This window comes from Carlito syrichta, unplaced genomic scaffold (genome assembly GCF_000164805.1).
Source record: "Carlito syrichta isolate Samal-C Ts95f unplaced genomic scaffold, Tarsius_syrichta-2.0.1 Scaffold263577, whole genome shotgun sequence".
Classification (NCBI taxonomy): Eukaryota; Metazoa; Chordata; class Mammalia; order Primates; family Tarsiidae; genus Carlito; species Carlito syrichta.
This window is the reverse complement of record NW_007207673.1, coordinates 114503-129324: the sequence shown is the minus strand read 5'-3', so window position 1 is coordinate 129324 and position 14822 is coordinate 114503. Positions and strand designations below refer to the sequence as shown.

At 50.6% G+C, this 14822-nt stretch overlaps 2 protein-coding genes across 2 annotated transcripts in view; one reads left to right on the top strand and one right to left on the bottom strand.

Moving 5' to 3' along the window:
• Nucleotides 1-956: 956 nt before the first annotated feature.
• On the bottom strand, nt 957-8973 carry LOC103254036 (zinc finger protein ZIC 4-like). Its single transcript, XM_008052209.1, is given in 4 exon segments — nt 957-1645; nt 7586-7670; nt 8837-8857; nt 8860-8973. Coding segments are annotated over 4 exon segments (909 nt in total).
• Nucleotides 8974-11011: 2038 nt separating this feature from the next.
• LOC103254035 (zinc finger protein ZIC 1) overlaps nt 11012-14822 on the top strand; it is a 7643-nt gene continuing 3832 nt past the window's right edge. The window contains exons 1-3 of the mRNA XM_008052208.2: nt 11012-11314; nt 12021-12156; nt 14062-14209. Of these exons, the coding sequence (XP_008050399.2) occupies nt 11012-11314; nt 12021-12156; nt 14062-14209 (587 nt within the window). The remainder of the gene's footprint in view (nt 11315-12020; nt 12157-14061; nt 14210-14822) is intronic.

Genomic DNA, 14822 nt, shown 5'->3' with positions numbered 1-14822 from the left:
GGTGGTGGTTCTCTGAATCTAACCATTTCTGATGTTCCAGCGAGAATGGGGGTGAGTAAGGCAAGGCACTGGGTAGTAGGACAAGTGGGGCACCAAGCTGGAATTTATTTCATCTCTTCCTGCCCTCACCAGTCTCCTTCTCACGCCCCCAAAGTGGGGGAGGGGAGAAGATGTTGACTTCCTAAACTTACGGGGTTGGGGGAGGGAGAAAACCCTGGCTAAGGAGAGCACAAACAATGGCTGCTAAACTAATTAATGTAACTTCACAGGCTGTTCTGGAAGTGTGAAAACTTTCTCCTTGCAATTGCATTAATTAGAGATGCTTCTGGCCAGCGGAGTTCAACTTTGCAGGCTCTTGCGCGGGGCTCCTTTTTCCCTGTTAACTAGAACTAACAGATGTGGTTGACACATGTCCCCATTTCGCTTAACAGCTCGGTAAATGACATTTAAGGCGGATGGGTCCCGTTAGATCTCTGCTCAAGTAAAAGCGAGGTTCACCAAACGTCCCTAGAGTCGGGCCATCAAGCCTCAAAATTAGGTGCAGAGTTAGACCATTCGATCCCCAGATCCTAAAGAAGACCCTAAGGGCCTGATGACCCCTCAGTCCAGGTGGGTCAGGTTGTCAGGCTCACGGGTGGAGTTCTGCCACACAATTCCAAAGGGGCCTGGAAAAATTAGACAATTGTTCCTAAATGCATTTATGACTTTGGGGAACAGTGCTGTTTTAAAATACCTTAAAATCAAACTCCATAAACAGGGAGCACACACGCGTGCATACACAGGGATGGGCACGGCCACCCTTGTCCCCCAGAGCAGAAATCCCACACTATCCTCCCTACACACAGCCTCTGGAAACTTCTGTGATTCTATGAATGGAAGCGCATAATTAATATTTTATGGCCTTGGCTCATGGAAACAACACCCAAATACCTCTCCCCCCTCCCCTCAGCTGGAACTTAGGAAATCCAGACCCAAGGGCCTGCTTCCCCAGAGGGTCCGCACGAGACAGACAGCGCCGAATACTGACCTGTGTGAGTTCGTTTGTGTATTTTGAGATTTTCTGATCTAGCAAAGACCTTCCCACACCCCGGGAAAGGACAGGGGAAGGGCTTCTCGCCCGTGTGCACGCGGATGTGATTTACAAGTTTGTATTTGGCTTTGAAGGGCTTGCCCTGGCGTGGACACTCCTCCCAGAAGCAGATGTGGTTGGCCTGCTCAGGGCCGCCGACGTGCTCCACGGTGACGTGCGTGACCAGCTCGTGCATGGTGCTGAAAGTTTTGGAGCAGAGGCGCGGAGGCGCGGTGCCGTCGGCCGCCAGCCACTTGCAGATGAGTTCTTGTTTGATGGGCTGGCGCATGTAGCGGAAGAAGGCGCCAGGACCGTGGGGCGCGGCGAGGTTCACGGTCAGGTTCATGCCCCCGTAGCCGTGCAGGGCTGCTGCAGCTGCCAGGGCGTCGCTGCGGGCCGCGGACACCGGAGCAAAGGGCTCTGGCCGCGCATACATGTCTCCGGGAAGCCCCAGACGCAGGAGTCCGTTCAAAGGACGGCTGAGGGAAGCTTGGGGAGGCTGCTCTTGGAGGCCCGGGAACACCGAGGGGCTGGAGGCGGCGGCGAGCTGGGGGCCATGGTGTCCAGAGCTGCTACCTGTTGTCGAGACAAATAGCGCGCATAAGAACCGGTGGCGTGGGCTGCGCGCTCTCTCCCGGGCCCCGGGGGGCAGGCCCAGCCCAGCCGCTCCACGGCCTCTGCCGTCAGCGATGGGACTGGGAGCCAGACCGCGCCAGCAGTGAACCCGGTGGACAGAGCGAGACAACACGCCTCTGTAGCCGCTGGGCCGGGTTGCTGTTCGGCTGAGTCCCCTGCCGCGCCATGAGCTGGAGAGGGCTGGTGACGGCAGGGTGGGTGGAAGGGGCAGTGGAAGGCGCAAGGCTGAGTCTGTGGGTTGCTGGGAGCTTTACTCCAGAGGAGTCCGACCTGAGCCCCAGGCTCGCTTTGGCGGCCAACACCCCGGACGCTCCGGGAAACAGTGCCCTGCCGGGGAGTGGAGGTGATAGAAGTGATGTTGGAGGTGGTGATGGTGGAAGCGCTGGTGGTTCTGAAGCGCCCCAACCATATATATTAATTTCAGTGCCCCGCTTGGCTGGGAGAGGGCGGCCTGCTGCATGCCGGCCCGGGCTCCCCGGAGCTCCCTGTGCCAGGCGGCTCACGCCACTGTCACCTGACAGTGGGGAGGTGAAAGAACAACCATTAAAAAAAACTTCTGCAAAGTTCCCCCCCTCCCCCAGTTTTGGATTTTGCCCTTTTTTCTCCTCCCTCTCTCTTGGTCTTTTATGCCTACGTGAAATCCCGTGCACTACAGAGGCAGCAGCAGGGCGCGTTAGAAAGTGAATAGAGATTCCGGGCCGTGGTCCCGGCCCACCGAGAGGAACAATCGCCTAGTCCGCCCATTGGCCCGCGGCCGGACCCGACGTCAGTGATGACAGGTCCTGCTACACGCGGTCTCGGTCTCTTTCTCGGTCTTTCTCTCTCTCTCTCTTTTTCTCTCACGCGCGCGCGCGCGCGCGCACGCTTTCCCTCACCCCACCCCCACAGCATCTCACGCGTCTACTGCTCATGCGCTCTGACCCGGGCACGGATTCTTTTCTCTCCCCCTGAGCCCCCGCCCCCTCCTCTCTTGAAAGCTGGGTGGAACGGCGTTGCCTCGAGGCTCCTGGAAGTGAGCGGAGCTGGGCTCCGCGTCCCTCCACCACCACATCGGGGAGGGTCATTGCGCTGCGCCCACTGTCCTCTTGAAAGCCCTGTCGGGGCTGACGGGCAGCGCCGCGTGCGCGGGGATGGCAATTCGCTTGGGCAGTTTGTCCCTGTAGCCGGGAGGAGGAGGGGGTCGGGATCGAGGGAGGTGGAGAAGCTGCAGAGTAGGCGACCAAAAGCTGAAACTCCTATGTTAGCGGCTTTTGGCTAATTTTATTTTCTCGCTTTCTCCGAAATTTCTCTCCTCTTTGTCTCTCCTATTTTCCCCAAACCCCCAATCTCATTTTGTCTTCCTTTTTCTCCCCTCCCCCTCGCCTGCCTCTTTACTCTCTTAGCATTTAGCCGTGCAGGCCCCTCCTCCCGGTATCTGGCGCGCTTGGAAACGCGCGAACCCAAAAATCTGGTCCTGACCAGGACCAGGATAAGGCGGGAGAACGCGATGACCTGGGAGAGGCTGGGCTCGAACTTGTGTCCTCCTAAGAGGGCCCTCCCTGCCGCAAATCTCACGGACCGGCGGACCGGCTGAGCAAGAAACAAAGGAGAAGACGGGCGTGCACCTACAGGCCTCCCCCCCGCCAATCAGAGGTCCTGAGCTTTGTACCCAGACGTCAGACGCAGCCTCTGGGAGAGGGGATTTTTAAGGATGACTTCCACTTTCAGCTCCGGACACTTGTTGCCTGCGAGCCGAGTCTCTTGTCTTAGGACTTTATGTAGAGTGGACGCCACATTTTTCAATTCAGGCTCTGAGAGCACCTGGGGTACCATGGCCTCCTCCCGCAAGACACCTTCCAGTGCTGCGGGCGCCACCATGGAGCGGGTGGAGGTCGTCGATTGAAGGAAAAAAACAAAACAAAAACAAAAACCCAAAACTTCAGTTCTGGCCCAGTCGAGTGTGGCATAAGCAGAAGGGAGTGTCCTTTGTCTGCCCCGAACTGCTAAGTCAGCTGCGTCTTACAGCGATTTAAGAACTGCCGGCCCGGCCCCCTGCTTGCTCTCTGTAGCCGAAAATGCCAGCCTAAGTGCTCAGGCCTCCCTGGCAGCCATAGAAAACGCCCCCCCCCAAAGGCGTATATTTTTAATAAAAGTTTTAGGGATTGAGCAAAATGTCCCTTACCCCATTAGCAGAGGCAAGAATGGTGGGCAGATTACAAGAAACTCCGACTCAGAATTAATTGAACTGCCTCACCCATCCTCAGAATTGAGGGCTATTCTTACACATTTCCTGGTCAGTAAATAAGATTTCCTTATTTAATTTTTTAAAAATAATTAACTTATTTATAATGGTTGGCAGATTCTTTGAGACACTTTATTTAATGCATTGTTCCCTGCTCAAGGCTCACTTTAGGGAAGGATTAATTTCCACAACAATTTCTCTCAACTTTAACAAGTTTGGGTCTCAACTCTACCAATAGATGCTGTGATAGCACTGAGAGAGAGAGGGAGAGAGAGAGAGAGAGAGAGAGAGAGAGAGAGAGAGAGGGAGAGAGAGCATATGCATCTAACTGACAGACTTCTGCTCCCCAGGGTTTCCACATAGCAGTTTTGAGGCTAGACTTCCAGGATTTGTCCTATCTCCTGGCTTTCACCTTCTCCCACATTCTCACTTTTCATGGTTTACCTCTCTACCCACAAGAACCTCTCTGATCCCTTCTCCTGTTTTCCTCCAAGCCCTGGCCAAGCCTGGTTTCCAGTGAGGAATTTCCACATCTAAATAAGTCATTTTAAGTATTTCCATTCACATGTATCTGTTGAGTGGTGCAGTTTTCTGGGAAAGTCTGGGCTGAACCCATGAAAGTCTTCAAAAACAAAAACAAAATAAGATAACCAACAAATAAAACAAAAACCAGAATGTGTTCCTCCATGAGACCCCTTGCCCAGATGTTTCACCTATCCACACCTCAACCCCAAGTTTAGTCAACTTCTGTGGAATTCAGGTCAAAGTGCAGGGAGACTTCTGCAATGGCCCAGCAATTAAAATATTTTCTCTTCCACTCGAACCTAGGTAATCTACAACCAACTGTTCAGGATGTTTGTCAGACTCAGCCTCCACTTTAGCTTTAAGACTCTGATTTGCACAAACATGGACTCCTTAATAGATATATGATGACCCTACCTCCATTAAAACCTTTGAATAACAGGACAGACAGAACAGAGGACCTCTTTGGAAGCCATTGAACTCCTGATAGTCCTGTTTGCTGCCCATATTCATCATAGAAGAAAAACACTAACTTTCCAACAGAAGGTTGTGAAAATAAAGATGTATTTTTTCCCATCCAAGTGTATGGACCCCCCTGAATTCTAACAACTTGACTCTGTGGACTCCAGGAATAAGAAGCAGAAGTTTTAGACGCAGGCTGTTAGCATACTACACACTCTCTCTTAGTAACTCTGTCTTTGAAAAACTTTGAACACGTGTATGACTTTTTGTGCCAGAAGCAAAAGGGCAAACATTTGATTCAGCCAAAATCACCAACAGTAGCCTGGCCCCATGGAGCTCCTTCCCAGATGCAGCCTTCTCTTGAAGGCTGAAAACATCTGGCCCCATCCTGGGTAGATGCTTCTTGCTTGAGTTGCCAGGGGTCAGTAGACCTGCAGGTCACTGAGGTTGCCTGATCCTTGCAAGTTTCTTGGAGCCATATGGTCCATACCTTGGTTGGCTAAACATAGCAATGGGACCAGGCATTCTCCTAGAAGGACATTCCCCCAGAGATAGCAATTATGAGAAAAAAAAAAAAAACTTCTTTGTACCACTAATATTTACAGACAAGGAACTCTGGGCAATTATGTAAGGATCTTCAAGGTGTGTCTCTGAAATAAACCCCAGGCAATATCCAGCTAACCATAGATGACAGGTGATGGGGTAGCAATATGCCTCTGAGAGGCATATTTTCTTATTTAGAGGGATCACTTTGGAGGTTTTCAGAACCCAAGAAGCAGGGAACCTAGGCTTCAGAGATTATCAATTAGGCAGACTAAGGAATAGTGTCACCTTGGTGGTACTCAATTTTTTTCCCCAGAAACGTCTTATTACACCTGCCCCCAACATCAAATGCTTGACTGAAGCATTCGATTCCTAACCATTCTTGAAGTTACAGCACTAAGTCCAAGTTTTCTGCTTTATTGGCAGTGAAAAAGAATATTGTGCAATGCAGAAGTCTTCAGCAGACATCAAAAAGAAGCACTAGAAGCTTGCTTTCATGGGGGCCTATTTGTAGCATATTCCACCACCACACCTCAAACATCCCTGTTTCCAGGGCCTCTGCAAACTGCCAGCATCATGCTCTAAGCACTTCTGTTCACCCCAGCCAGACCAACTTAATGGCCTAATGTAGGATTTTCTAATCCCACTTTTAAGAAACAGGACACTTGGTGATGCTACCATCTACCAGAGCTCCTCACATCCCTGGTTCAAATGTCTGACCCCTCTCTCTTGGAAAGAAAAAAAAAAAAGGAGAAATTTCAGATCAACTGCTGAGCAATTTTTCCATCCTGATCTTTTAGGCAATGCTAAATGATGATTATTTGTTGTAGGTTATGCCTAGGGTAGGGTTCCAGGAGCTGAGAGCCAGTGCACAAAGTCTGGCTAGGAACAAGTTCTTGTCATCTAAATGATCTGCATTTAGATGTGTAGTCACTTGTTCAGTTCTTTCCTCCCTCTTTCTGGCCAGGTTGCCACCCAAGATAAGAGACAAATCTCTTTAGAGGCAATTCACAAACTTCAGGATTCTTGCAGTGGGAGGTTGTCTCTAGTCTTATGCAAAGAAATAACTTAAGCCCCAGGAACTCACTCATAAGTCTAAGCCCAAATAGTGCAAAGGAGATGAGCTCTACCAGGATTTTTGAAATAAAGGAGGTTATTCTTCTCCTCTGCTATGGAAATTTGGGTTTAATCATTATCAATAGAACTGAGTATGGAAGAAAATATACTTGGATAGAATTTAACTTCTAAGTAAGGGTTCTGCAAAATGTCCTTTGACAAACAATTAGGACACAATGCTAACGGATCTTCCAGACAGCATTAAGGAATCAAAACAACTGAATTTACATAATAACCACATCTCTCTTGAGACTTCTGCCATCAGATCATCCCAAAACAATAGAAGAGAGACATTTCCTGAGTTGTCCATTTAACTTTAGTTAAGAAGGTTGCCTACCAATAGGGAAATGACTTTGGAGGCAACCATCAGCTAGTGATGTAGTTGAAATGAGGCAAACTAGGAGCCTGAAAGGGAAAGTGCCCAACTCTAAATCATATGCTTATTCTAAATGGAATATTAAATTAAATTCTTCACAATGAAGGTATTCCTGACAGAGCGGCTGTCAGTCACTCCCTGTTCAGACACCACATTGTGGGAACCTCATCGCTGCCACATTGCAGAAGGCTGGTGTCCCTGGTAAAGATGATGTATATCATGTAAACCCCATCACCAAGATCAAAGTCCGCTTCTTTCATGGAAGCCAATACATGTCAAACCTCATTCCAATCAAATTGTCCGGAAATGAATTCAAGATGAATATGTCATAGAATAATGTGACAGTGGAATTGCAGAAGGTCAGGGGTGGTTGTTTCAATGAGAGAGTCGTCAAATATTAATTCTAGAATGTCCAGATGAGTAGGCATTGAGGGGGATTAGCCGGCTGCTGGTGGGATGTTGTGTCATTGATTTGTGTGCAAATGTATCAAACACCAAGGTGTTGATCTAAGTTTCATTTGAACTCAAGAAACACCCCAAACTTGTAACCCAACATAAGCAAAATACAAAACTTCTAACTTAAAAAAAAGGAAAAAAAAACTTCAGCAATCCAATGTTCAAAGGAGAATCTGTAACTTACTTGACTCTTTCAGAGTGTTTCGGTAAAGCCGTAATCGTTTCCTCATCACCAAGGAAGTCTTGTATCTCATTTTCTGACTTTGAGCCTGCTTGAGAAGAAAAGAGTGACAGTTAAACAATTTTGTACATGTTTGTGTGGCAAGATGTGGTCTGAATGTATGAATTTAAAGATGTTGTTCTGAAGAGAGTCTTTTGGTCTTTCTTAGATCATTTTCAAATTTAGAAGTTAAAGAACAGGACTCTGCTGGAAACTGCCTGTATCCATGCAAAATGATATATCTTTACTAATACAAAGTGTTGGAAAAATTATAATTTCCCAGCTAGACCTTTATTTGAAACTCATTTGTTGTTCTGCTTTGAAAGTAGAAGTAAACACTCTTTCAGTTAGTACTCAGAAATTTCTAACTTCCGGAATTTAAATTTATTCTATGAAAAACACCATTATTTTATTTTCAGTCCTATTCATCGAATTTAGTGAAGGGTGGTGGGAAAAACCCACTGTTCTCTGAGAGGTTAGCAATTAAAATTTGAATTATAAATGTTGGAACAGAGAGGAGAGGAGTTTCTTTGCAGATTTTCAGGTCCTGTTCTGCCTGTGGTAGTACAGAATTCCTAAGCCTCACATTTTCTACACTCCAGACTCATTTGAAAGCCATCGCTGTTTGATTTTTTGAAGTTAATATAAAATTCACCAGATTGAAAAAGGATCATTTTAATCATTTGGTCCAGACTCCCCTTTTCTCATAGTCAAGAAAGATAGAAGTAACACCCTTTTAAGATATATGCATTACTCATCAGATTCACATTGTGGCTAAAGCTACCAAGCCATTGGCCATATTAAATTCTTAAAACCATCCTGGGGACCTCTGAGTCTGCCAGACAAGGGCGAAGGCAATAGAGCAGCCAAACAGAAGCATCCACCCAGCCCTGACCCCCAATTTGGCCAAGAAAGACAAACAGTCATTGAAAAGGTCTCAGGCTGGACAAACACAGCAAGTCCTCTGTCAATGAGGATGTCTGCCTGTCTTGACACTCCAACCCACAGAACAAGCGGTTGTTTAACTTGTTGAACCACAGGCCAAATCTAAGTGGGACTCTGTTATCTTAAAAGGTATCCAGTTCTCTATGCACAAAGATCTCTCTCTCTCTCTCCCCCTCAGCCCCCTACAAGGATTCCAACTAGCTTGGCGGTTTTCACCTTCCCTCTCCCTTCTTTTTTAGGTCCAGGCCTGCGATGCGGGGGTGGACTCACCTTTTCCCAGAGAGTTTTAATTATTTTTCAAGCCTTTCTAACCAAAAAGCATCCTTCCCCAAAGGTAATAAGCTCCTTCCAGCACAAATCAGGAAAGAAAGGAGGCCCAACTTTGCATTCCTACAGAAGGGCGGCATGCTGGGCGTCCTCACTCTGAAATTTCCTCATGGCAGGATGTCTGGCACGGAAAAGTCCTGGTTGGTTGGCAATAATAGAATTTGCTTTTTTGCTTCTGAGAGAAATGAATGTGAGATTCCCTAGAGACCTCTGTCCACCCACAATGCTGCCCCAGCCCAACTTCTAAAAGGTCTGGGTCACTTTGCTCCAGGTCCTGTCAGCCCTTCGTGCATTATACACCCATAGACACACAAATAAATGTTGCAGAGGTCGGACTAAGGCAGGTGACAGGCACCATAAGAGGCTCCCTGTAGCAGTTCCATCACACGACCTGCACGGGGAACCTGGGTAGACATCCCCTTTGGTTCCATCTCGCTGAAGGAGGGAGGAGAGACTCTGTGAGCAGTCCCTGGGCTCCTGGACCTGAGGTCCCCACCAACTCCGGATAAAGAATCCTGGAAAGGGCTCGCTTTGGTTTTCCCCAAATGCTTGTTCCCCACGACAGCCCCGGCCACCGAATTACCAGTCGGGAGCCCATCCTGGAGACTTTTTGGAGTCTGCCTTCCTGCCCGCACCTTGAGAAGATTGACGGTGCCGGACGAGAGCCAAGAAGGTGGGGATGTGCGAAAGGCACCGGTTTTATTTGGGGGGCTGCTAAGGCTGCATGTTGTGGGGCCGACCCAGCCGGCGCAGGCCAACCCAAGGTCAGAGGTCAGCTGCAGCCGGCGACTCCAGCTCCGGGGCCGCTCCACACTGATTAACCCGCAGGCGCGGCGGCGGAGGCGTGCCCGCCTCTCCTCGGCCGCAGCTCGGCCCTGGCGGGCGCAGAGCACAATCCCTGAGAGCTGGCCGGGAGCTCCGGGCCAGAGAGGAAGGCAGCTCCCGGCCTCTGCCCGCCGTCTGCGGCCGCCAGCTACACCCCGCACCTTTCTGGCTCCCCTCCATCCGGCCCTCGAGCGCCAGGAGGTTGAGCCGAGCTGCGAGACTGGGTTGTGCAAGGGCCTTCACTCACTCCTCTTCCCTAGAGGGAGGAGCTCGGGTTTCCCAGCGGAAGGCTGAGCGGTCTCGGGTCCCTGGTGTCGAATCTGCATCCGTGGATCACCTGCAGGATCAGCCTGGGCGTTTAACCCTTCCTTTGAGTCCCCCCTCCCCCAACCTGCAGAGAACAGAAGGAAAAGCAGTGCAGTGGGGTGGGTCGCTGCGAGGCCAATGCTGTCAGAAAGGGGCGAAAATATGACCTTGGAATCCAAAGGGAGTTTCCTGCAGACGGTGCCGGGGAACTGCAGCCCTCCAACGCCCCTTCTTCATTGCCAAGACTTTGCTACTGGCCATTCGTCAGCCCAAACTTTCAGGTCCAGCCTTTGAGCCCATCCTAGCTTTCTTTCACAGCCCAATTCTGTTCCCTCCTCACTCGCCCCCAAGTCCCAGTGCCCCCGGGTCTAGGGTAGTAGCTAGAATCCTAGGGGCTGCGGCCTGCTCCCCGGAGAGCTGGTCGCGGACCTCATTCGCATCCGAGAGAAGGCAAGCCAAGTCCCGAACCCACAGCCGGCCGCGCGCGGAGAGCAGGTGCCAGCGGTCAGCATCCTGCGCCAGGACCAGGACGAGGGAGGGCAAAGAACCGGGCCCTGAGGCCGCCCCAGCCAACACCAGCAGTCAGGCTGTGGCGGAGAAGTTCCGTCATCTTGCTCCCAGCCAGGCTAACTTGGCTCTTTGACCCCGGGGAGGGGAAGCCGAGATCTTCCTCGCCATCCCCCTGGGGGCTGCCTGCAGGGGGCCCCTCCTGGCACCCGCCCTGTCACTTTTCGCGAGGGCCACGACTCCCCTCTTTGTGCCTATGATGGGGCACCCAAGCAATTTGCAAGGAGGGAAGGGAGGGTGGGCGGGGGGCAAGCTGCTTTTGGTTTCCGTGCCAGTGGAAGCCCCATTTGTTCCCCCCCCTTCTCCTGGGAAGAAGGGATGGACTCATCCTCAGCGCTGCCCCTCCGCAGAAGGGCCCCCTCCTCCCCTTCATGTCAGTGGGATGGGGCCTGTATCCAAGGTGGGGGTGGGGAGGAGGCGATGAAGGAGGAGATGAGGTGGAAAGTCTGGCTGGGCCTCTTCCCCCACTGGGGTTTGGGTGCCAACGGTCCCCTTGAGGGCGCCTGCTACGCGGCCGCTGGGGGTCCAGGTCTGGTCTGTCTGGCCCCTGGACTCACGCACTTACCCCACTCCACCTGTTGCCAGGATCGCCTCATTTCTGCACATCACTTCGGGGTGGCTGAGGGGGGACCACAGACCCCTCCAAGCCTCTCTTTGGTGGTTCCAGCGAGGCGGTCATCCTTCATTTCTCCTTTTCCAGCTTTCGGGAAGCAGTTAGGGAATGTATGATGAAGCAGAAATGAGCCGTCAGGATGATATTTTAATGGCTTATATGTCACGTTGGTGCATGTGGCTTTGAACTGGAGCCGCTCGCGTTTCCTGCAGAGAGCGCCGCAAATCCCACTTGATAACTTCTACAACCCACAACTTTTTTTTCCCCTCACATTCACTCTTACCCTGTATATTTGGATGGTTTCCCTAAAAATACCCTCTTGTCAACGTCCCCGTTGGATTTTCCACGGACTGGAGAGAAGAAGACTGATTTTTCTTTTTTGAAGAATTATTTCCCATCTGCCCCTCCCGATGGCTACCCTTCCCGCTAAGGTCCCCCCCTTGTTTTCTTTCTTTCTTTCTTTCATTTTTTGAAAGGCAGGCGAAGTAGGTTCAATATTGGCTCTCCCTAGTGAGAAGAATATAGCCTCTAGAGAAAGCTTCTCCTTGCAGATAGGTTTTTCACAACTCCAGGAGAAGCAGGATCCAGCTTCTACCTGTAGGTAGCAGAAAAGACTTAGCCGTTTAGATATATCTTTTTTTTTTTTTTTAACAAAGTGTATAGTATTAAAAAAAAAAAAAAGTCCAGCCCCTTTCCTCCACTCCTCACTCCGTTCCACTCAAATTTAGCAGGGAATGCTGGGCTGCTGGACTCAGACTTGTTGCTGGGGACAGAACAATTGATTTTTTCTTTCCTTCTCGAATTTCTATTTCCCAGCACAAAAAAATGCAAATGCTCAGCCAGGTCCCTTCAGGCACCGGGAAATCATCCCGGATCCACAAGCCGACTTTTGAGCCCGAGAGCCTAGGGAAAGGGCAGCCCCACTTGCCAGCCCTAAACGAGAATCTAGTCGGTGAGAAGACCAGAAAACCGGGAAGGCAAGGAGCGGCGGACGCTGACCCTGGCTTCCTCCAGCCCCTACGGCCCGCACTGGCGACGGGGGGGGGGGGGGGGGGGAATCATTTTCATTTTCCTCTCGCGGGGCACTAGTGAGTTTCCTAACCGGGCGGCCTGTGAAAGGATGAGTTGAGGTTTCTTTGTCTGGAAAAAGAGTTTAGGGCTCTGATTCAGCTGCAAAGAAGCCAAATGAAGTTAGAAACAAAGGGCAAATTGAAGGATTCCGACTCTTGGCTTTTTGTGTTTTCCTTACTAGAAAATAATTAGACCTAATGAATATGCAGACGCTACGGCTAAACCCTCGGCCGGGGCTGCTGGGTTTTAAACAGAGCTGCGGAGCAATGCAACCTTCATCCCCCAATCCCCCGCATCCGCGTGCGTTTTTTGAAATGCATAAATGTTGCTCGGCTTAATTGATTGAGTCACAGGGATTTTTTTTTTCCTGCTTTTTAGTGCCATACTCCTCTACCTTTCAACAATCATTTTAATATATAGTCAATGGCTCTTTGTGGACGGGACAAAAAGCAACTACGCGCAGTTGTTGAATAGACTTTGCGCTAGGCAAAGACAGGTTAATCGAGGGCCGCATCGCGAAAACAAGCGAGTGTTGTATGTTTGCACTGAATCCAAATGTCTGCATTTTCCTAACTAAATCAAAGGGAGTGTTATTTCTTTTTCTGCTCACTCATCTGAAGGTAAGTAAATTTTCTCTGGCGATCAAAAGCCTGGTCGGCAACAAAGACCGCGCCCGCTTTTTCCACCGTCCTGGTGTGGCGAGTTGCGGAATTTCAATAACTGTGACAAGGGTGACTGATTTGTGAACTAGAAAAGGTTTGAATGTCACAAAATTTACATTGGTCCTATCTACTGGGGATTTAAATACCAAAAAAGTATTCGGGGATCTCTAGGGAGTCTTGGGCAGCCCAGAGGAACAATGGCGCGTTGGGAAATTTACAGTTTTACCTGAAAGAAAGGGGCCAGGGTTGTGAACAGGAGTGCAGAGGGAGAGGGTTAGCGGGGGCATCCGAGGGAGACAAGGAAAAGGGAGAAAAAAGAAAAATAACACACGAGAGAGAGAGAAAGAAAGCTGTCAATAATATTTCAAATTGGCCATTAAAAAAACCAAACAAACAAATCCTCAATAACCCGGAAAGTTAGGAGCTCTCATCCACCTATTGCGGGAGGGGGGGGGGAGAGGAGGTGGTGGGGTGGGAAGCGAGGGAGGATGTCTGATTGATTTGATAAAAGTGGAAAAATCAAGGCTGCCGGTTACACTGGGAAATCACGTTTCTTGAAAAGAGAGCGGAATGCCCGTGTGTTCCCGAGATCTTAAATTATAAACAGGAGGGGGACCGGGCAAGAGGGAAGGAACTTCAAAAGGAGCAAATAACAAAAGCCTCCTCTGCTGCCCTTGAAGGGGGGGAAGAGGGGAGAAATAAAAGAAAGTTGCTGAATCGGGACATTCTGGAAGTGCCTTTGCTGTGTTTACCAGCCTCATCCCCGCCTCTTGCACTCGGAGACGACCAAAGTCTCTAATCGCACAGCTCGGAGCAGGTTTGGGGAAGGAGACAGAGAGAGAGAGAGAGAGAGAGAGAGAGAGAGAGAGAGAGACACGGAGAGAGAGAGAGAGGGAGACGGAGAGAGAGAGAGAGGGAGACAGAGAGAGAAAAGGGGAGAGAGAAAGGGGGGAGAGAGAGAGAGAGAGAGAGAGAGAGAGAGAGAGAGAAAGTAAGTAACGGGGGGATGTATATGACTGTGAGAGAGAAAAGGAATCGTGGCAAAAAAAAATTTCCGTGAGAAGAGGGAAAAAATTTGGCTAAAAAAAAAAGTTGCTACTCCTGGCAGCCCTGTTTGTCAAAAGGGGATGTCAAGCGCTTTACAATACCTGGGATTGATGAGGCGGGCGGGCCAATGAGCGGCGCGCGGCGCTTCGGCGCGCCCTCCGTTGGCGCGGCGGCTGCGGGCGGGGGGAGTGAGGGCGCACCAATGGGCGCCCGCGTGGGCAGCACGTGACGCCTCCCCCTGCTCCCATTCATCAAGGGGGGGACGGTGTCGTCCTTTCAATTCATTTATCTGCAGGAATGATTGCTGCTATCAGTCTCGCGCTCACCGCCCGGCTGAGGAGGTGAAAGTTTCTCCCCAGGAAGATAAACCGCAAAAGACAATATTGTGCATGATTTGCGCCTTTTCTTTGGCTTTTTCTTTCTTTCTTCTCCCCCCCCTTTTTTTTTTTTTGCAAAAAGCAGAGGGAAAAAAGGAGTGTGAAGGAGCGAGGAGGCGAGCCTGAGAGAAAGGAGAGAGAGAGAGAGAGAAAAGAAAAGAAAGGGAGAGGGGCTAGTGGAGAAGTGAGGAGGGGCGCGCGGCGCGAGGCGGAGAGAGGGCGAGCAGTCGCGGCTCTGGCGCTCACATTCCTCTATGCCACAAATCCAGGAGGAAGTTTTTTTGGGGGGCTGAGATGCTCCCTGCCTTTCTCGGGGCAGCCTTGACGCGGGGCCCTCTCGGCAGAGACTGAGCGGCGAGAAAGTGCGAGCCGGGCCGGCGGGGTCTGCCTGGCGGGCGCCGGAGCCTGCCTCACTCGCAGCCCGCAGCCGTCCGGCTTCCCCGCGTTCGGCCAGGCGGGCG